The sequence below is a fragment of the Cetorhinus maximus genome, chromosome 21, assembly GCF_964194155.1.
Source record: "Cetorhinus maximus chromosome 21, sCetMax3.hap1.1, whole genome shotgun sequence".
In the NCBI taxonomy this organism is placed as follows: Eukaryota; Metazoa; Chordata; class Chondrichthyes; order Lamniformes; family Cetorhinidae; genus Cetorhinus; species Cetorhinus maximus.
The window spans coordinates 41,344,571-41,367,335 of record NC_135899.1 but is presented as its reverse complement, the minus strand read 5'-3'; the positions used below and the strand labels follow the sequence as shown (position 1 = coordinate 41,367,335).

General features: G+C 43.8%; 1 protein-coding gene across 3 annotated transcripts in view; it reads right to left on the bottom strand.

Annotated features, from left to right (window-relative positions):
* Nucleotides 1-22,765, bottom strand: part of LOC144695848 (uncharacterized) — a 54,375-nt gene that overhangs the window by 7,840 nt on the left and 23,770 nt on the right. For 2 of the 3 annotated variants that reach the window (XM_078566878.1, XM_078566879.1), the window contains exons 6-7: nucleotides 7,012-7,179; nucleotides 6,385-6,907 (exon numbers count right to left, since the gene is read on the bottom strand). The exons of the other annotated variant lie outside the window; for it this stretch is intronic. In XM_078566878.1, coding sequence (XP_078423004.1) covers nucleotides 6,867-6,907; nucleotides 7,012-7,179 — 209 coding nt within the window. In that variant the 3' untranslated portion in view covers nucleotides 6,385-6,866. Of the gene's footprint in view, nucleotides 1-6,384; nucleotides 6,908-7,011; nucleotides 7,180-22,765 lie in introns of those variants that run through there. 3 annotated transcript variants of the gene reach the window in all.

Below are 22,765 nucleotides of genomic sequence, written 5' to 3'. Positions count from 1 at the left end.
CGCAAGTCCTCAGATACTGAAGCAGTCCATGTCCAAATTCAGTAAGACCTGGACAACATCCAGGCTTGGGCTGATAAGTGGCAAGTAATATTTACGCCACACAAGTGCCAGGCAATGACCATCTCTAACAAGAGAGAATCTAACCATCATCCCTTGACATTCAATTGCATTACCATCGTTGAATCCCCCACTATCAACATCCTAAGGGTTGCCATTGACCAGAAACTGAACTGGACCAGCCATATAAATACTGTGACTTCATGAGCAGGTCAGAGGCTGGGAATTCTGTGGAGCGTAACTCATTTCCTGACTCCCCAAAGTTTGTCCACCATCCACAAGGCACAATTCAGGAGTGTGATGGAATACTCTCCACTTGTCTGGATGAGCACAGCTCCCACAACACTCAAAAAGCTCGACACCATCCATGACAAAGCAGCCTGCTTGATTGACACCACATCCACAAACATTAACTCCCTCCACCACCAATGCACAGTGGCAGCAATGTGTATCATCTACAAGATGCACTGTAGCAACTCACCAAGGCTCCTTTGACAGCATCTTTCAAATCCACGACCTATATCATCTAGAAGGACAAGAACAGCAGATGCATGGGAATATCACCACCTGGAAGTTCCCCTCCAAGCTGCACACCATCCTGACTTGGAAATATATCGCTGTTCCTTCACTGTTGCTGGGTCAAAATCCTGGAGTTCCCTTCCTAACAGAACTGTGGGTGTACCTACACCACATGGACTGCAGCAGTTCAAGAAGGTGACTCGCTACCACCTTCACAAGGGCAATTAGGAATGGGAAATAAATACTGGCCTAGCCAGTGACATTAACATCCCATGAAACAATTTAAAAAATCACCAGGAGGAGTGTGAAGCAGGTCAGGATCATTGTGAAGCAGACCGGGAGGATGTGGCAATCACTATCAATAGACTGGTAGGAGTGCAAGGCAGACCAAGAGGAGCGTGAATGTCAGGATCACTGTAAAGCAGACCATGATCACTGTGAAACTGATTGGGAAGAGTGTCAAGCAGATCAGGATCACTGTGAAGAAGATGGGGATCACTGTGAAGCAGACTGGGATCACTGTAAAACAGACCGGGAGGAGTGTGAAGCAGATCGGGATCACTGTGAAGCAGACTGGGATCACTGTGAAGCAGACCGGGAGGAGTGTGAAGCAGACTGGGATCACTGTGAAGTAGACCTGGATCACCATGAAGCAGACCGGGAGGAGTGTAAAGCAGATTGGGAAAGTGTGAAGCAAACTGGGATCACTGTCAAGCAGACCAGGAGGAGCGTGAAGTAGACCAGGATCACTGTGAAGCAGGAAATGAGGGATGTGAAGCAGACCATGAGGGATGTGAAGCAGACCGGGATCACTGAATTGAAGAGAAAATATATCAAACTGTAACACCACAGGAAGGGCTTGAGTTGATTGGCTGCTGAATATTGTGGCTTTGTTTCCTTTTCTCCAAAGTTAAGAAATTAGTTTGAGCTGGAAAATTAAAAATGTCATTCTTTTTAAAAAAAGAGTTAAGCTGTTTAATTAACCTCTCTATATTTAAGTGACAGCAGAAGGAAAATAAGTCACTGGTGAGTCTTTATATTTTTTTAATCTCGGAAGATTTATTATAGATAGAGGAATGGGAGGGCCACTTCAACCCATGGAGTGTACATCTTCTTCCATGGGGAACTCCATTTCCTGTCTGGATAGCCATATGTGCAGGATGTGTCATCAGCTGCAGCAGCTCTAGCACTGGGTTTCAGAACTTGAGCTGCAGTTGGTGTCACTGTGGATCAGCGATGTTGAGAGCTATGTGGATATTATGTTTGCACATGTGGTCATGCCAGAGCTTAAGAGTATGCAGGGAGAGAGAGAGAGAAGGTGGCTATCAGGTAGCCAAAAAGGTAGAGCAGGAGTCCCCTGAGTGCATCTCACTCTCCAGCCAATATTCATTTCTGAACACTGATGAAAGTGATGGCTTACCTGGGCAGTGTAACCAGAGGCAAATCTATGGCATCAAGGATGGCTCAGATGTACATGGAGGAGACGCAGAAGACTGGAAGAGCAATAGTACTAAAAGATTCAATAGTTAGGGGTATGGACAGGAGTTTCTGCGGCTGCAGGTGTGAATTCAGGATGTCACCTGGTACCAAGGTCATGGATATCACCGAATGGCTGCAGAGCTCCCTGAGGAGGGAGGGTAAACAGCCAGTGGTCATGGTCAATATTAGTACCAATGACATAGGCAGAAACAGGGATGTGGTCCTGCAGTCAGAATTTAGGGAGCTAGGTAGGAAATTAGCAAGCAGGACCTCTAAAATAATAATCTCTGGATTACTCCCAGTACCATGCAAAACTGAATACAAAATATAAGAATATAAAAAATAGGAGCAGGAGTAGACCATGTGGCCTATCGAGCCTGCTCTGCCATTCAATACGATCATGGCTGATCTTGGACTTCAACTCCATTTTCCCACCTGCTTTCCATATCCCTTAATTCCCTGAGACACTAAAATTCTGACTATCCCAGCCTTAAATATATTTAATGATGGAACATCCACAAGCCTCTGGGGTAGAAAATTCCAAAGATTCACAACCCTTTAAGTGAAGTAATTTCCCCTCATCTCAGTCATAAATGATCAGCCCCATATCCTGAGACTGTGCCCCTGTGTTTTAGATTCTCCGACCAGCAGAAACAATCTCTCAGCGTCCACCCTATCAAATCCCTTCAGAATTTGTAATGTTTCAATGAGATTGCCTCTCATTCTAAGCTGCAGAGAAGGTAGGCTCAATTTACTCAGCCTCTCATCCCAGGGACCAATTTAGTGAACCTTCACTGTACCGCCTCTAATGCAAGTATATCCTTCCTTAAATGTGGAGGCCAAAACTGTACACAGTATTCCAGATGTGGTCTCACCAAAACCCTGTATAATTGTATTGAGACTTCTTTATACATGTATTCCAATCCCCTTGCAATAAAGGACAACATGCCAATTGCCTTCTTAATTGTTTGCTGCACCTGCATGTTAGCTTTCTGCATTCCTTGTATGAGACACCCAAGTCTCTTTGAACATCCACACTTACAAGTTTCATAGCTTTTAAAAAACATTCTTTTTTATTCTTATAACCAAAGTGAATAACTTTACACTTCCCTACATTGTACTCCATCGTGTTGCCCACTCCCTTAAGCTGCCTATTGCTATTTGTAGCCTCTCTGTGTCCTCCTCACAGCTTACCTTTCCACCTAGCTTAGTATCATCAGCAAACCTAAATACATTACTTTCTGTCCCTTCATCTAAGTCATTAATATAGATTGCAAATAGCTGAGGTCCTAGCAGATCCTTGTGCCACTCCAAAAATCCCCGTTTATGCACACTCTTTGTTTTCTATCCATTAACCAACCCTCTATCCATGCTAATATATTATCCCCAACTCCATGAACCCTTGCTTTTGGGGAGAGTTTAAACTAAGTAGTCAGGGGTGTGGGAATCAGTGGGTAATGTTAGAGAGGGGCACCAAGGTGCAAAGAGTAATGGGAAAGACAAATAGCACTAGAGTAGGAAATAGTAAGGTGGGTTCAGTGTAAGAGGAAAAGTAATAAAGTCTAAATTAGGGTTACTGTGCATGTATGTCAATGCACAGAGTGTGAAAAAGAAAGGCAGGACTGGGTGTTAAATATTCCTGGATACAAGGTGTTCAGGAAAGACAGGAAAGGAGTAGGGTTGGCAGTACTGATCAATGAGAACATTACAGTGCTGGAGAGAGAGGATATCTCAGAAGGACAGAATCAATTTGGCTAGAGCTAAGGAACAACAAAGGTGCAATTACATTGCTCAGTGTAGTCTATAGGTCACCAAATGATGGGAAATATGTCGGGGAACGAATTTGCAACGAAATTTCGGAGAAGTGCAAGAATTATCGGGGACTTTAATTATCCAAAAATGGACAAGATAGCAGTGGTGTAAAAGGCAGAAAGGGGTGCTTGAGTGTGTGTGTTCAGGAGGTTTTTCTACAGCAGTATGTTTCCAGTCCAAAGGGAACGAAAGCACTGTTAGACCTGGTTCTTGGGAATGAGGTGGGCCAAGTGGGTCAATAGAGGAACATTTAGGGGGCAGTGATCATTGTGCAATAAGGTTTAGGTTAGCTATGGAAAAGGACAAGGAACAATCCAGAGTAAGAATAATTAACTGGGGGAAAGCGAACTTCAATGGGGTAAGAATGGATTTGACCCAGATAAATTGGAATTAAATGTTGGCAGGCATAATGGTAACTGATCAATGGGCTGTCTTTAAAGAACAGATAGTTCAGGGACAGCCAAGGTATATTCCCTCGAGGGGGAAAGATAGGGCAACAAATCCGAGCTCCCTGGATGTCGAAAGGGGTAGAGGTTAAGATGAAGCAGAAAAAGTGTGCTCCTGACAGATGTCAGGTGGATAATACAATTGAGAACCAAGTCGAATATAGAAGGTACAGAGGGGAAGAGATAAAAAACAAATATGGGAAACAAAGAGAGAGTATGAGAAGAGACTGGTCGCTAACATAAAAGGGAATCCAAAAGTCTTCTATAGGCATAGAAATAGTAAAAGGGTGGTAAAAGGAGGAGTGGGAGTGATTAGGCACCAGAAAGGGGATTTATGCATGCATGAAGGCAGAGGGCATGGCTGAGGTATTAAATAAATACTTTGCATATGCCTTTATCAAGGACAAAGATGCTGCCCAGGTCATTGTTGTAAAGTTTTGTTCAGTAGCTCTCACAAAGAGGTTCAGAGAGTTGTGAGGTTGAACAGTAGTGCTTATTAGTAACACGTAACTATTTACATATGTACAAAGTATAGCCCAGGATAGGAGCTAACTTCATGTTGACTCCTACTCAAGTCTCTTCATACAACTCTGTCTCTTGTCTACTGTCATGTATCTCTGTACATCTTACTGTGGGCGGTACTGTTCCCCAGTCCCACACTAACCCTTGCTATACCGAAAACCCTTATACTACAGTCATCAATAAAGTATAAATAGTTCAGACACGAAAAGAGTTTAAATTGATGAGGAGGTGGGATTGAATAGGCTGCCCGTACTTAAATTTGATAAAACACCAGGGCTAGATGAGATGCATCTCATACTGAGGGAATGAGAGTAGAAGCTGAGGAGGCAGTGGCCATAGTTTTCTAATCATCCTTAGGCTCAGGGGTGGTGCCAGAGGGCTGGAGAATTACAAATGTTACACCCTTGTTCAAAAAAGGGAATAAAATTAGCCCAACAGCTACAGGCTGGTCAATTTATCTTCAATGGTGAAATTTTGTAGAAATGATAATTTGGGACAAAATTAATAATCACTGGGCAAATGTGTGTTAATTAAGGGCAGTCAGCATGATTTCTTAAGGATAAATTGTGTTTAACTAATTTGCTGGAGTTTTTTGATGAGGTAACAGAGAGGGTTTATGAGGGTAATGTTGTTGATGGGGCGTACATGGGCTTCCAAAAGGCATCTGATAAAGTGCTGCATAACAGGCTTGTGACCAAAGTTAGAGTTCATGGAATAAAAGGGACAGGAGCAATATAGATACAAAATTGGCTGAGTGACAGGAAACAGGTAGTAGTGGTGAACAGTTATTTTTCAGACCGGAGGAAGGTTTATAGAGGAGTTCTTGAGGGGTCAGTGTTCGGATCCCTGTTTTTCCTGATATATATTAATGACCTTAGGGTACAGGGCACAATTTAAAAATTTGCGAATGATACAAAAGGTGGAAGCTTTGTGAACCATGAGGAGGGTAGCATAGAGCTTCAAAAGGTTGTAGACATGTTAGTGGAATGGGTGGACAAGTTGTAGATGAAATTTAATACAGAGAAATGTAAAGTGATTCATTTTGGTAGGAAGTACACAGAAAGACAATTTAAATAAAGGGTACAATCCTAAAGGTGGTGCAGAAGCAGAGGGACCTGGGTGTAGTGTGTATGCATAAATCATCGAAGGTGACAAAAGAGGTTGAGAGCACGATTACTTAAGCATTACACAATCTAGGCTTTATTAATAGGGGCATAGAGTACAAAAGCATGGACGTTATGTTAAAATTGTATAAAACACTAGTTTGGCCTCAATTGGAGTTGCCCAGTACTGGGCACCACACTTTAGGAAGGATGTGAAGGCATTGGAGAGAGTGCAGAAAATATTCATGAGAATGGTTCCAGGGATGAGGAACATTCCTGGATAGGTTGGAGAAGTTGGGAGTGTTGTCCTTGGGGAATGGAGGTTTGAGAGGAGATTTAATAGAAGTTTTCAAAATCACGAGGGGTGTGAACAGGATAGATAGGGGGAAACTGTTCCTATTAATGGAAGGATCGAGAACTTTGCAAAATAAACAATTTAAGATAACTTTCAAAAGAAGTAATGGCGACACAAGGAAAAACTGATTTCATGCAATGAAATGTTAGGATCAGAATGCACTGCCTAAGTGAGTGGTGGAAGCAGGTTCAATTGAGGCATTCAAGAGCGAATTGGATCATTACTTGAAAAAGAAAAATTTGCAGTGCCATGGGGAAAACGCAGGAAAGTTGCACCAGGTGAGCTACTCCATCATAGGGCCAGCATAGACATGATGGACTGAATGGCCTCCTTCTGTGCTGTAACCATTCTATGATTCTATTCTATGATTGAAGGGTACAATTCATTCAAGCAAACAACAGTATCATTATACATTCAAATTAAAAATAGTGAGGAACTTATGCTCTTGTATGTCATTTATAGATTCCGGATGTTACCAACGGTCCTATTCTGATCATATTACAAGTTCTCGGAATAAGGAAGGTGAATTGAACGAAATTGAATCAATGTGAAATCAGCTCCAAGTAGAGAATGTCACTTGTTCGGCAATACAGATCCACAGGGCTGTTGAAACCCTATGTGGAAGAGGGAATAAAACAGAAAATCTCCAGTATAAAAGAACACCAAAAAAACAAGGAATCAATTGTGAATCAGACCACTACCAAGTAAGTCTAACTACCTGCTAGGAGCTGACCACAGCTTCCCAGGATAATGCAGTCTTTGATATTCCCTCCATCCGAGTAAGTGAGCACCTCATCAAACTGTCTTCCATGGTGATGAGGAATTTTGGGAGGGAGTGGGGTGCGGTTGGGTGGTGAAGAGTAAGAACCGACAATCTGTCCCACAGCTGAGGAAGAAAAGCAAATTACTTTAACTTTGAAGGGGAGGTATTAGTAAATTCTACATTTGAATGGTTAATAGAGCCATTGAAATGCCTGCTTTCCAAGTTGGTTTGAGAGGATTATGGTAAGACAGTGATAGTGGGGCTTAAGGTGGCTGAGATATATTGGGTGATGTACGAACATTTGTGCACTAATTGTACTGTGGCAAAGTTGGTGCTACAGAGGGGGACTGTTGTAGCAGAAGAAAGGGATGGGTTGGTAATGGCATGGAGACAGTCTGATATTCTGGAAGATTGACAGATGCATCACTGTCATCAGGAGAATGGGGGTGGGGGAGGGGTTAGAGTGTGAGAGGACAATTGTGAGCTGGTTGGCAGATAGTTTTTCCAAGGGTCAAAGGCAAAATAGAGGAACTTAATTGGATCATGGATTCTCACAGCACAGAAGGAGAGTATTCAACCCACCGAACCCGCGCCAGTTCTTTTGAAGAGTTATCAAGTTAGTCGTACTGTAGCACTGCAATTTTTTTCCTCCTTCAAGAGTTTATGCAAATCTCTTTTGAAGGCTCCTAATGAATCTGCAGTGCATTCCAAATCCTAACCACATGTGTAAAAACATTTTTCCTTACGTCACCTTCTTTTGTCAAACTTCTTAAATCTATGCTTTTTGGTTATTAACCCTTCAGCCATTGGAAACGGTTTCTCTTTATTTACTTTATTTAACATTTCACGGTTTTAAACATCTCTATGAAATGTCTGTCTTCTCTGCTCTAAGGAGAATAATCCCAGCTTCTCCAGTCTATCCACAACACTGTCCTCCCTCTTCCCTGGAAACTTTCTAGTAAATCACCTTGAATAAGCCTTCACGCCTCTCCACCCCTCCTAAGTTGGACACTATACTCTAGTTGGTGTTTTAGCTCAGATTAGCAAAACTTCCTTGCTTTTGTAGTGGTATTGTCACTGGACAATCTAGAGACCCAGGTAATACTCTGGAGACCCGCATTCAAATCCCACCATGGCAAATGGTGGAATTTGAATGCAATAAAAATCCGGAATTAAAAGTCTAATGATGACTATTAAACCATTGTCGATTGTTGTAAAAATCCATCTGGTTCACTAACATCCTTTCGGGGAGGAAATCTGCCGTTCTTACCTGGTCTGGCCTACACGTGACTCCAGATCAACAACAATGTAGTTGACTCTTAAACGCCCTCTGAAATGGCCTAGCAAGCCACTCAGTTGTGTCCAACCATTCAAAAGTCAATAAAAAGAAATGAAATCAGACAGAACACCCGGCATCGATCTAGGCACCGGAAACGGCAACAGCAATTCCAGCCCTGTCAACCCTGCGAAGTCCTCCTTACTAACATCCGGGGGCTTGTGCCAAAATTGGGAGAGCTGTCTCACAGATCAGTCAAACAAAAGCCTGACATAGCCATCCTCACAGAATCATACCATACAGATCATATCCCAGACACCACCATCACCATTCCTGGGTATGTCCTGCCCCATCGGCAGGACAGACCCAGCAGAGGTGGCAGCACAGTGATGTACAGTCGGTAGGGAATTGCCTGGGTGTCCTCAACATCAACTCCAGGCTCCATGACATCTCATGGCATCAGATCAAACATGGGCAAGGAATCCTCCTGCTGATTACCACATACCGCCCTCCCTCAGCTGATGAATCAGTGCTCCTCCATGTTGAACTCTAGTTGGAGGAAGAAATGAGAGTGGCAAGGGTGCAGAATGTGCTCTGGGTGGGGGACTTCAATGTCCATCACCGAGAGTGCCTTGGTAGCACCAACCCAGACCGGGCTAGCCGAGTCCTAAAGGACAAAGCTGCTAGACTGGGTGTGCGGCAGCTGGCGAGGGAATCAACAAGAGGAAAAAACATACTTGACCTCATCCTCATCAACCTGCCTGCCGCAGATGCATGTGTCCATGACAGTATTAGTAGGAGTGATCACTGCAGAATCCTTGTGGAGACGAAGTCCTGTCTTCACATTGAGGATATCCTCCATTGTGTTGTGTGGCACTACCACTGTGCTAAATGGGTTAGATTTCGAACAGATCTAGCAACTCAAAACTGGGGATCCATGAGGCACTGTGGGCCATCAGCAGCAGCAGAATTGTACTCAACCACAATCTGTCACCTCATGGCCCGGCATATCCCCAACTCTACCATTACCACCAAGCCATGGGATCTGGCTCAATGAAGAGTGCAGGAGGGCATGCCAGGAGCAGCACCAGGCATACCAAAAAATGAGGTGTCAACTTGGTGAAGCTACAACACAGGACTACTTGTGTGTCAAACAGCATAAGCAGCAAGTGGTAGACAGGGCTAAGTGAGCCCACAGCCAATGGATCACATCTAAGATCTGTAGTCCTTCCACATCCAGTCATGAATGGTGGTGGACAATTAAACAACTCACCGGAGGAGGAGGAGGCTCCACAAATATCCCCATCCTCAATGATGGGGGAGGGAGCACAGCACACCAGTGCAAAAGGTAAGGCATTTGCAACCATCTTCAGGCAGAAGTGACGAGTGGATGATCCATCTCGGTCTCCTCCTGAGGTCCACAGATGCCAGTCTTCGGCCAATTCAATTCACTCCTCGTGATATCAAGAAATGGTTGAAGGCACTGGATACTGAAAAGGCTATGGGTCCTGACAACATTCTGACAATAGTACTGAAGACTAATGCTCCAGAACTAGCTGCATCCCTAGCCAAGCTGTCCCAGCACATCTACAACACTGGCATAAACCCGATAATATGGAAAATTGCCGAGACATGTCCTGTACACATAAAACAGGCCAAATCCAACCCGGCCAATTACCGCCTCATCAGTCTACTCTCAATCATCAGCAAAATGATGGAAAGTGTCGTCGACAGTGTTATCGAGCAGCACTTACTCGGTAATAACCTGCTCATTGATGCTTGGTTTGGGTTCTGCTGGGGCCTCTCAGCTCTTGACCTCATTGAAGCCTTGGTCCAAACATGGACAAAAGAGCTGAACTCAAGCTTTGGGGTGACAGTAGCTGCCCTTGACATCAAGGCAGCATTTGACCGGGTGTGGCATCAAGGAGCCCCAGCAAAACTGAACTCATTGGGGATTAGGGGGAAAGCTCTCCACTGGTTGGAGTCATACCTAGCATAAAGGAAGATGGTTGTAGTTGTTGGATGTCAATCATCTCAGTTCCAGGATATCATTGCAGGAATTCCTCAGGGTAGTGTCCTAGGCCCAACCATCTTCAGCTGCTTCATCAATGACCTTCCCTCCAACATAAGTCAGTACTGGAGATATTTGCTAATGATTGCACCAAGTTCAACACCATTCGTGGCTTCTCAGATACTGAAGCAGTCCATGTCCAGATGCAGCAAGGCCTGGACAATATCTAGGCTTGGGCTGACAAGTGGCAAGTAACCTTCCCTTGAGATACATACAGGGGAACGTAAAGGTGTGAACTCACCCCTTGAGTAATCTCAGTAGAGCACATCAGGTGGAGCCTTGGATGTCCTGGTTCACCAATGTAACTTAAATCACGGGCGTAAACTTCCTTTCCCCGTAGTATTAGGCCATGTGTTTAATCGTAGCTCACTGATGGCTCACAGCAATCAGGGAAAGTTAGAGAATAAAATCTGGGAGTCACAAGAACAAACCTGAGGGATGGTTTCATGAGCTACCAGTGAGTTTACGGCCTAGGTCAAACCCCACTGTGATCTCTGTAGAATGATAAAGTAAGTTTTAAATCCTCATTTTTGAATTATAATAAAGAACTCAATCCCTGATGTATCATTTTGCTCTGGGAATGTACAACATAACTCGTAAATTAGAGGAAAGTAAGTAGCTACGGATGGGGAAGATAGCCTTTGCCAATAATCAAAACCTTCAGAGCAGCACAGGACTCATGTGATGACAAGATTGTGGGGATAACTTCAACTGGTGAATTGATGGGCTGGATGAAGTTGTGTGAGCACAGGAGTGTGAAGATGTCAGAGGAAGAAAGCTTAATAAGGAAGTCAATGTGGACCTGCGGAGGAATTCAGAGCAATTTAAGATGCTCAAATGAGGAGGAGGTGCTGAATTAGGTAGACATAATGTGATAAGCCTTAATGCTGAAGACCACATTGCTGCTGATTGGATGAGAATGTAGCTATAATACTTTAGTTGTTCTCTCTTCTAATTGATACAGGTGGCACTCTCAGATCCCATAATAATTCATCAATCTCCACCAAGGACAGGGAATTTGATGCCTATCCCCGGAATTGTACAGTGATATTTCACTGGTGCCTGGTGCATGCCATAACCCAAACTGGAATGGGCAGCTCCTCAGACGAAATCATACTTCAAACAACAATGGGGTCACCTGGAGAAGCAGAGAGGTAACTATAGGCCAGGCATCCTAACATCAGTGGTGGGGAAACTTTTAGAAACAAAATCCAGAGCAAAATAAATTAATAAATGAAAGCCAGCACATATAATTTGCAAAGATAAATCTTATCTGACGAAACTTGATTGATATTTTTGATCAAGTTCTCCAGATGGTTGATAAGGGTAGTGTGGTTGAAGGTGTGCATTTGGACTTTCAAAAGGAGGTGATAAAGTACCTGGTTGGTGACCAAAATTGAAGCCTGTGGGATTAAAGGGGCATTGGGGAGACAAATTTTTACTAACAAACAGAAAGCAAAGAGAATGGTTGTTTCACAGGCTGGAGGAGTGTACAGTATTTTCAGGAGTCATCTCTTTTTGATATACATTTATACAGGGAATAATTGTTTGTAGGTGGCAGGAAACTCAGAAATGTAGTAAACAGGGGGAGAGCAGTAGCAGGATTCAGGAGGACTGGAACCAACTGATGAAATAGGCAGGCACATGGCAGATGAAATTTAATGCAGGGAAGTGTGAAGTTATACATTTTGCAAGGAACAATATGGAGATGCAATATAAATGGTATAATTTTAAAGTAGGTGCAGGAACAGAGGGACCTGGGAGTGTACATACACAAATCTTTGAAGATGCCAGAATAGCTGAAAAGGCCATTAAAAAGCAAAAGGGGTCCTTGGCTTTATTAATAGATACAGAGAGCAAAAGCAAAATAGTAATGATAAGCCTTTGTAACTCATTGCCTTTACTTCAGCTAGGGCGTTGTATCCAGTTCTGGCTACCAAATATTAGAAAGAATACCAAGGAAGGGCACTTCTTGAAAGGATGCTAACAGTTTTTTGGGAAGTTCCAGATTTCTACTACCCTTTGTGTGATGAGATGCTTCCCAATGTCACCCCTGAACAGCCAGGCTCTGTTCATAAAGTTATGCCTCATTGTTCTGGACTCCGCTACAAAGGAAATAGTTTCTCTCTACGTACTTTATCAACACCTTTAATCATCTTAAACAAAGCAATTAAATCATTCATCTTTTATACTTATGAGAATATAAACTTGGTCTGTACAACTTCTCAAAGCACAATCCTTTTCACCCCAGTATCATTCTTGATTTGGACTCGGAGATTGGAAGTACAATTTTAAAATATGTGGACGCCACCAATTTGGGGGATTTTGTTAATTCTGAAGAAGACTGTGACAGAATTCAAGGAAGGGTTAATAAACTTGCAGAATGTGTGTGTAATTGGCAAATTAATTCAATATAGTTAAATGTGAGGTGGTGCATTTGATAAGAAGAATAAGGAGGACACATATTCCTTGGAAATATGAGTCTAAATGGGTGAGAAGAACAGAGAAATCTAAAGTTACAGATATACAAATCATAATCATGCCAACACAAATTAATAAAGTCATTAAAAAAAGCAAATATTTCTCAAGGAATAGAATTGAAAAGCAGAAAAGTTATGTTAAACTTGTATTGAACCTTGGGTTAGACTACACTTGTAGTACTTAGAACAGTGCTGGTCTTCATATTATAAAAAAGATATAGAGGCACTGGAGAACGTGCAAAAACTGAGAGGGCTTATTTCCCCTAGAAAAGAGAAAGATGAGGTGACCCAATAGAGTTAGGTTTATGAAAAGCTTTTAAAGGGTAGACCTAGAGATGGTGTTTTCCCTTGTGGGGTAGACTGTAACTAGAGGCCATATATGTAAGATAGTCACTAATAAATCTGATAAGAAATTCAAGAGAAATGTCTTTACCCAGACTGTGATTAGAATGTGGAACTCACGACTAAAGGGAGCTGCTGCTGTAAATAACATAAATGCATTTATGGGGAACTGTAGAAGCATCACGGGGAAAGGAATTGAAGAATATGCTTGTGTTTGTGCCATTTCCTCCTCGTGTACTTTCCAGCTACCAATTCATAAACATACATTCATGCAGTAGGACCTATTTTCTTTTCCTAAACCAGCCAATTTTAGTTTTCTACCTGTGCCTGTTTGAGATCTGTGTTCTCGCTGTCAGTGCTGTTAGCTTTTGGTATTTTAATTAAAACTATAAACAATCTGTTTGTTCTAAAGTGGTATTGATCCCACTATGGCTGCCTCTAAGTGTTACAATATGAGCTGTCCTAGCACATTTTAGTCAAGTCGACAGCAGAGAAGAGTTTCCTCAAGCGGATCAGATCGGACACTTGCAAATTTCTGCATGTGGTCAACAACTGATCATGTCAATAAACTATCAATTGCCCGTCCATCACACAATCATGTAACAGAGACCATACTAGCTGCTCTCCACCCTTTGCTGTCCAGGAAACAGTAAATATCACACAATTGAACCACATGCTAAAAGTAATATTCCAATTTATTTACAAGTAAGAAATTACAGACAAACACAGCAAGTAACATTACAATACTTGATTTACACAATACTTAAACCATTCCAAAGTGATAAAGTATCCAAAATCTCGGCATAGTTGAATCTGGTCGTTAACGATCAGTTTGCGCTATAATTCAAATAATCACTATAATGGGCTTAAAGTTCATTTCTCACTTTGAACAGCTCTTCAGTTAGCTGCTCAGTCTCCCCTCTCCACTTAAAACAGTGATTTAAAGATCAGTCTACATTTAACTTAGTTTAGTCCCATTCAAAATGGGACTGAGTGACCAGTGTCAGTGAACAGCACTGCCTAGCAGTTTGCTAAAATATAAAATTGTCAACTTCATCCTCGATGCTCAACAGAGAATGTCAAACTAGCCATCGTGTAATTTATACTGCAGCTACTCAATTTTTTTGCAGCTCTCTGGTGTGAATTCTCATGCAGTGAGTGGAGCCATCTTGTTCTGTAACCTGCTGCACTCATTACGATCTCTGCAAATGGCACACAATCTGCAGGGAATACAGCAGATCTCACTCGCAGTTTCAAATACAATGCATAAATCCAATGCTGATAAGACCAGGAGACGAATGGAACAAGAAGGAACAATGCCCTTCTTCACACAAGCTTAATCATTTCATGGGAAATGAAGGATCATCAATGATAGTCTGTCAGCCAGAGGATTCACCTGGTTTCTAGGAGCTGTCTTAGTGACTGGTGGAAGAAAGCACAACAGCACAAGAATGGTGGAACTAGAAAGCAGCTGCATCTGAATATCCAGATGATGAAAAGCATTGATGCCAGTAGAGCAGAGCATGCACAGTCAGTGGGGAAATATCACATTGAACAAGGAAAGGGAGTATCACACTGACTCTGAGCTGCGTGTCGAGAGTATCACACTGACCCTGGGGCTGAGAGAGAGAAGTATCAGGCTGACCCTGGGGCTGAGAGGGGGAAGTGACAGGCTGACCCTGGGGCTGAGAGAGGGAAGTGATAGGCTGACCCTGGGGCTGAGAGTGGGGAGTATCACACTGACCCTGGGGCAGGGTGTGGGCAGTATCACACTGACCTTGGGGCTGAGAGTGGGGAGTATCACACTGACCCTGGGGCTGATAGTGGGAAGTATCACACTGACCCTGGGGCTGAGAGAGGAAGTATCACACTGACCCTGGGGCTGAGAGTGGAGAGTATCACACTGACCCTAGGGCTGAGAGTGGGTAGTATCACAATGACCCGGGGGCTGAGAGTGGGGAGTAATACACTGACCCTGGGGCTGAGAGTGGGGAGTATCACACTGACTCTGGGGCTGAGAGTGGGGAGTATCACATTGACACTGGGGCTGAGAGAGGGAAGTATCACACTGACCCTGGGGCTGAGAGTGGGGAGTATCACACTGACCCTGGGGCTGAGAGTGGGGAGTATCACACTGACCCTGGGGCTGAGAATGGGGAGTATCACACTGACCCTGGGGCTGAGAGTGGGGAGTAACACGCTGAGCCTGGGGCTGAGTGGGGAGTATCACACTGACCCTGGGGCTGAGAGTGGGGAGTACCACACTGACCCTGGGGCTGAGAGAGGGAAGTATCACACTGACCCTGGGGCTGAGAGTGGGGAGTATCACACTGACCCTGGGGCTGAGAGTGGGGAGTATCACACTGACCCTGGGGCTGAGAATGGGGAGTATCACACTGACCCTGGGGCTGAGAGTGGGGAGTAACACGCTGAGCCTGGGGCTGAGTGGGGAGTATCACACTGACCCTGGGGCTGAGAGTGGGGAGTATCACACTGACCCTGGGGCTGAGAGTGGGGAGTATCACACGGACCCTTGGGCTGAGAGTGGGGAGTATCACACGGAGCCTGGGGCTGAGAGTGGGGAGTATCACACGGACCCTGGGGCTGAGAGAGGGAAGTATCACACTGACCCTGGGGCTGACGGAGGGAAGTATCACACTGACCCTGGGGCTGAGAGTGTGGAGTATCACACTGACCCTGGGGCTGAGAGTGGGGAATATCACACTGACCCAGGGGCTGAGTGTGGGGAGTAACACGCTGTCCCTGGGGCATGGTGTGGGCAGTATCACACTGACCCAGGGGCTGAGAGTGGGGAGTATCACACTGACCGTGGGGCTGAGAGTGGGGACTATCACACTGACTCTGGGGCTGAAAGTGGGGATATCACACTGATCCGGGGGCTGAGAGTGGGGAGTAACACACTGACCCTGGGGCTGAGAGTGGGGAGTAACACACTGACCCTGCGGCAGGGTGTGGGCAGTATCACACTGACCCTGGGGCTGAGAGTGAGGAGTATCACACTGACCCTGGGGCTGAGAAAGGGGGATATCACACTGTCCCTGGAAAAGGTTAGCAAAAAGAAATATGGGTTCATTACAGGTGGATATAGGGGAATTTACAATGGAGAATAGGGAAATGGCAGAGAAACTAACAATTATTTTTGTATTTGTCTTCATGAAGGTTTATAATTTTTTCCCCAGAGATACTAGGGGGCTATGGCATTGCAAAAACGAGGAGCTGAAAGATAACAGAATTAATGAAAAAGTAGTACTCAAATATTGGGGTCTTGTGGTGCTGTGGGTAGTGTCGCTGCTTTGGAGCCAAACAGGTTGATTATCCGCCTGTAAATCCTTCCAATACGCCTGATAGCAGGTGGTAAGAACGGGAGAGTTTCCAGGTCAGCCATACTGCAGAAGGCAACGGCAAACCACTGCAGTACTTTGCCAAACATAATCATGGACAAATCCAATGGAAGTCCACGGTCGCCAACGCCCTCTTAGGGCATAGTACCTGAAAGGGGAGAAGTACTCAAAAAATTAATGGGAAAGAAGATTGTTAAATTGCTGGACCAGATGAGCTACATCCCAGGGTGTTGAAGGAGATGGCTATGCAGATAGTGGATGCATTTAGTGGTCATCATTCAAAATTCTATAGATTCTGGAAAGGTTCCTGCAGACTGGAAAGTAGCAAATGTCACCCCACTGTTTAAGAAAGGAGGGAGAGAGGAAACAGAGAACTACAGACCTGTTAGTTTGATATCAGTAGTACTGAAAATGTTAGATTTTATTATAAAAGTTGTGATAACTGGACACTTAGAAAATAATGATAAGATTGGGCAGAGTCAACATGGATTTTTGAAAGGGAGATCAAGTTTGACAAACCTGTTGGAGATTTTTGAGTATGTAACTTGTAGCATAGATAAAGGAGCATCAGTAGATGTGGTGTATTTGGATTTTCAGAAGGCTTTTGATAAGGTCCCACATAGGAGGTTAGTAAATAAAATTAGAACACATGGGATTGGAAGTAATACACTGACATGGATTGAAGATTGGTTAACAGACAGAAAACAAAGAGTAGGAATAAATGGGTCATTCTCATGATGGTAGGCTATTACTAGTGGGGTATCCCAAGGATCAGTGCTGGGGCCAGCTGTTCACAACCTATATAAATGATTTGGATGTAGAGACCAAATGTAATATTTCCAAATTTGCTGACGTCACAAAACTAGGTGGGAATGTGAGTTGTGAGGAGGATGTAAGGAGGCTTCAAGGGCATTTGGACAGACTAAGTGAGTGAGCAAATGGAATATAATGTGAAAATGTGTGAAGCTATCCACTTTCATAAAAAAAACAGAAAGGCAGAGTATTTCCTAAATGGTGAAAGTTTGGAAAGTGTTGATGTCCAAAGGAACCTGGGTGTCCTTGTTCATGAATCACTAAAAGCTAGCATGCAGGTGCAGCAAGCAATTAGGAAGGCAAATAGAATGATGGCCTTTATCACAAGAGGATTTAAGTACAGGAGTAAAGATGTCTTGCTGCAATCATATAGAGCCTTGGTGAGACTGCACCTGGAGTATTGTGTACAGTTTTGGACTCCTTACACAAGAAAGGTTATACTTGCCACAGAGGGAGTGCAACGGAGGCTCACCAGGCCAATTCCTAGGATGGCAGTATTGTTTTATGAGGAGAGATTGAGGAGACTGGACCTGTATTCTCTAGAGTTTTGAATGAGAGTTGATCTCATTAAGACTTACAAAATTCTTACAGGGCGTGACAGGGTAGATGTAGATAGGAGGTTTGCCTCCTCAAAACGTCAACTCTTTTCTTCTCCGCCGATGCTGCCAGACCTGTTGAGTTTTTCCAGGTAATTCTGTTTTTGTTTTGGATTTCCAGCAGCCGCAGTAGTTTTTTGTTTTTATCTCGGAGGTTTGCCCTGGTGAGTCTAGAATCAGAGACACAGTCTCAGAATAAAGAGCAGGCCAATTAAAACTGAGATGAGGGGGAATTTCTTCACTTATTAGAGGGTGGTGAATCTTTGGAATTCTCTACCCCAGAGGGCTGTGGCAGCTCAATCATTGAGCATGTTCAAAACAGAAATTGATAGATTTCTGGATACCAACGAAATCAAGGGATAAGGGAATAGTGCAGGAAAATGACGTAGGGAAAGATGATCAGCCATGATCTGTTTGAAAGGCGGAGCAGGCTCGATGGGCCGAATGACTTACTTCTGCTCCTATTTCCTAGGTTCCTGGGGGAGTGAGTGGGGAGTGTCACACAGACCCAGGAATGGGAGTGGTGAGTATCACATTGACCCTGTATAAAAATAGGGAAGTCTTGCTAAAATTATACAAGGCACTTGTTAGACCACACCTAGAATACAGTGAACAGTTTTGGTCCTCTTATCTAAAGAAAGCAGGAATAAAAGGATAGACCAAATGAACACATGGCTGGAGAGATGGTGTAGCTGGGAGGGATTCAGATTCTTGAGGCACTGGGACCGGTTCTGGGGAAGGTGGGACCTGTAAAACCGGACGGGCTGCACCCAGGCAGAGCTGGGACCAGTGTCCTTGCGGGTGCTTTTGCTAGTATTTAAACTAGTGTGGCAGGGGGATGGGATCCCAGGGGTAGGATCAGATAGGTCAGATTCAGATCAGAAAAATGGAGGTAGAACATTAGCTAGGGACGTTGTGATAGACATGGAGTTTATACTTCAATGCAAGTATTACAAACAAGGTAGATGAGTTAAGGGCACAGGTAGACACATGGCAGCAGGATGTCATTGCTATAACGCAGACCTGGCTAAAGGAGGGACAAAACTGGCAGCTTATTATCCCTGGTTATAGAGTCTTCAGACACGATAGAGGTGGAGATAAAAAAGGAGGGGGTTAGCACTAATGGTTAAAGAATCAATTCCAGTTGTGAGAAGGGATGATATACTAAATGGGTCAACAAACGAGGCTTTATGGATCGAGCTTAGAAATAAAAAAGGGACAGTCACACTACTGGAAGTATACAACAGGCCCCCAAATAGTGAGAGGGAGATAGAAGAACAAATATGTAGGCAAATTTCTGCTTGTAAGAACAAGGAGGAGACTTCAACTATCCTAATATCAACTGGGATTCAAACAATATAAGGGGCACTGAGGGAGAAAAATTCATGCAATGTGTCCAGGAAAATTTTTTCAACCAATTAGTGACAAACCCAACGAGAGGAGATGCAATTCTAGACCTAGTCTTAGGGAACGAAGAAGGGCAAGTGGGTGAAGTGACAGTTGGCGACCATATCAGGGACAGTGATCACAATTCAGTTAGATTTAGCATTACCTTGGAAAAGGACAGAGATAAGGCAGGAGTAAAAGTCCTGAACTGGGGGAAGGCAAATTTTGCACAAATGAGAAGGGACTTGGCTGAGGTGGACTGGACAGCACTGCTGGAGGATAAAACAGTGGGAAGCACTAAAAAGCGAGATCCTAATTGTACAAAGTAGACATGTCCCTTACAAAAATAAGAGTGGTACTGCGAAATCTAGACCCCCCTGGTGTCTAGAGGAATACAGGGGAAGATCAAACAGAAAAAGAAAGTGTACGATAGGCACAAAGAACTAAGCACTGCAGATAGCCTAGGTGAATATAGGAAGTGCAGGGGCAGAGTAAAAAGGAAATAAGTAAATCAAAGAGAGGGCATGAAAAAAGATTAGCAAGGAAAGTTAAAGATAACCCAAAGATGTTTTACCAATACATTAATGCTAAAAGGTTAGTTAAGGAAAAAGTGGGACCTATCAGAGATGAAGATGGAAACTTGTGTGTAGATGCAGAGACTGTGGGAAGGGTTTTAAATGAATATTTTGTCTCCGCATTTACAAACAAAAGGGAGGATGTAGATATAGTAGTTCAGGAGGAACACTGCGAGATATTGGATGGCATAGTCATAAAGAGAGGGGAAGTACTCGAAGGGTTGAAATCCTTCAAAGTTGATAAGTCACCAGGGCCAGATGGATTGTTTCTGAGGCTTCTGAAGGAAGTCAGGGAGGAGATAGCAGAAGCTCTGAGGATGATTTTCCAATCTTCACTAGATACAGGGGAGGTACTGGAGGACTGGAGAAATGCAAACGTAGTTCCATTGTTTAAAAAGGGTTTAAAAATGCCAAACAATTATAGGCCAGTTAGTCTTACATTGGTAAATTAGTAGAATCAATCCTGAGAGATAGGATTAACTGTCATGTGGAAAGGCATGGACTAGTCAGGGATGGTCAGCATGGATTTGTTAAAGGGAGGTCTTGCCTCGCAAATCTGATTGAATTCTTTGAGGAAGTGTCAAGAAGGGTTGATGAAGGTAGTGCAGTGGATGTTGTGTACATGGATTTTAGCAAGGCATTTGACAAGGTCCCACATGGCAGATTGGTCAGGAAAGTAAAAGCCCATGGGATTCAGGGTAATATGGCAAACTGGATAAAAGGTTGGCTTTGTAACAGGAAACAAAGGGCAATAGTCGATGGGTGCCCTTCCGAATGGAAAGTGGTCTCAAGTGGTGTTCCATAGGGCTCGGTGTTGGGACCCTTGCTGTTTGTGTTATATATTAACGATTTGGACGTGAACATGGGGGGGGGCACGATTGGGAAGTTTGCAGATGACACAAAGATTGGCCGAGTAGTGGATAGTGTAGAGGATAACCATAATCTCCAAAACGATATAGATGGGTTGGTGGAGTGGGTGGTAAAGTGGCAGATGGATTTTAACATAGAGAAGTATGAGGTCAAACAGTTACAGGGATTACACAATAAATGGGAATATACTAAGAGAGGTAGATGAAGTGAGAGATCTGGGCGTACAAGTACACAGGTCCATGAAGGCAGCAGTTCAAGTAGACAAGGTTATAAAGAAGGCATATGGAATGCTCTCCTTCATTGGCAGAGGTATAGAATATAAAAGTAAGGATATAATGTTGGAATTGTATAAAACACTGGTGAGGCCACAACTGGAGTATTGTGTGCAGTTCTGGTCACCACATTACAGGAAGGACGTAATAGCTCTGGAGAGAATGCAGAGGAGGTTTACAAGAATGTTGCCAGGGTTAGAAAAGTGTAGCTATGAGGAGAGATTGGATAGGTTGGGGTTATTTTCCTTAGAACAAAGAAGGCTGAGAGGTGACTTGATTGAGATGTACAAAATTATGAGGGGAATAGATAGAGTGGACAGGATAAAATTGTTTCCCTTGATGGAGAATTCTAGAACCAGGGGACATAGATTCAAGTTAAGTGGCAGAAAGTGTAGGGGGGACATGAGGAAGAACTTTTTTACGCAGAGGGTAGTGGATGTCTGGAATTCGCTGCTCAAGTTGGTGGTAGAGGCAGAAACTCTAAACTCTTTTAAAAAGTACCTGGATCTGCACCTTAAGTGCTGTAAGCTGCAGGGCTATGGGCCGGGTGCAGGAAGGTGGGATTAGAAAGGGCACCTGGGTGTCCTCGGGCTGGCATGGACAAGATGGGACGAATGGCCTCCTCCTGTGCTGTAACTTTTCTATGGTTCTATGTACTGGCATTGGAGGCAATCCAAAGGTTCACTGGGTTGATCCCAAGTATGGAGGTATTTTTTTATGAGGAGAGGTTGAGTAGGTAGGGCCTATACCCATTGGAGTTTAGAAGAATGAGAGGCGGCCTTATTGAAACATATAAGATTCTTAACAGGGTTGACAGGGTAGATGCTGAGGGGATGTTTCCCCTTGTGGGAGAGTCTAGGGTCAGGGGGCATAAACTCAGAGAAATGGGTCGCTCATTTCAGACAAAGATGAGGAATTTCTTCACTCAGAGGGGAGTTAATCTGTGGAATTCTTTACTACAGAGGGCTGTAGAGGCTGGGTCATTAAGTATATTCAGAGCTGAGATGGAAAGATTTTTAATCAGTAAGGGAATCAAGGGTTATGGGGAAAAGGCAGGAAAATGGAGTTAAGGGTTAGCAGATTAGCCATATCATCATTGAATGGCGAAGCAGACACAATGGACCGAATGGCCTACTTCTGCTCCTACGTCTTATGACCCTGGGGTTGTAAGCAGTGAGCATCATACTGACCCTGGGGCTGTGAGTGAAGGGTTGGAGGTTGTTAGAGCGACTATGACATGTCAATAATTCTAACTTGGTGACAGGGAAAGGCTGTTGTTCAGTCATTGGACAAAATCAGTTTTCACTCCTATACTACTATCAATCCAGAAAAACATCTCAGAACATCATTTTTCAAGGGTGGACTTGGACAAAAATGGATGCTACGACAAAGGAGATAGTAGGAAGGTTAATTTTAAGCCTGTCAATTGGGTGGGTTTATATGGGTGAAGTAAGAGGTAAAGGCAATTCCTGTGCATTGGGCCTGGATGGCTGACAGCAGAATATCCAATAATGGGGTGAAACAAGCGGGAGGCAGGAGCGGTGAAGCAGGTTATAGGACTGGCAGAGGTTACTGAGTTAGGGAACGGCAAGACCAATGATGGGATTTGAGCCCAAAGGTGAGAATTTTAAGTTTGAGTAATTGGGGGTTAGGAAGCAAATGTAAG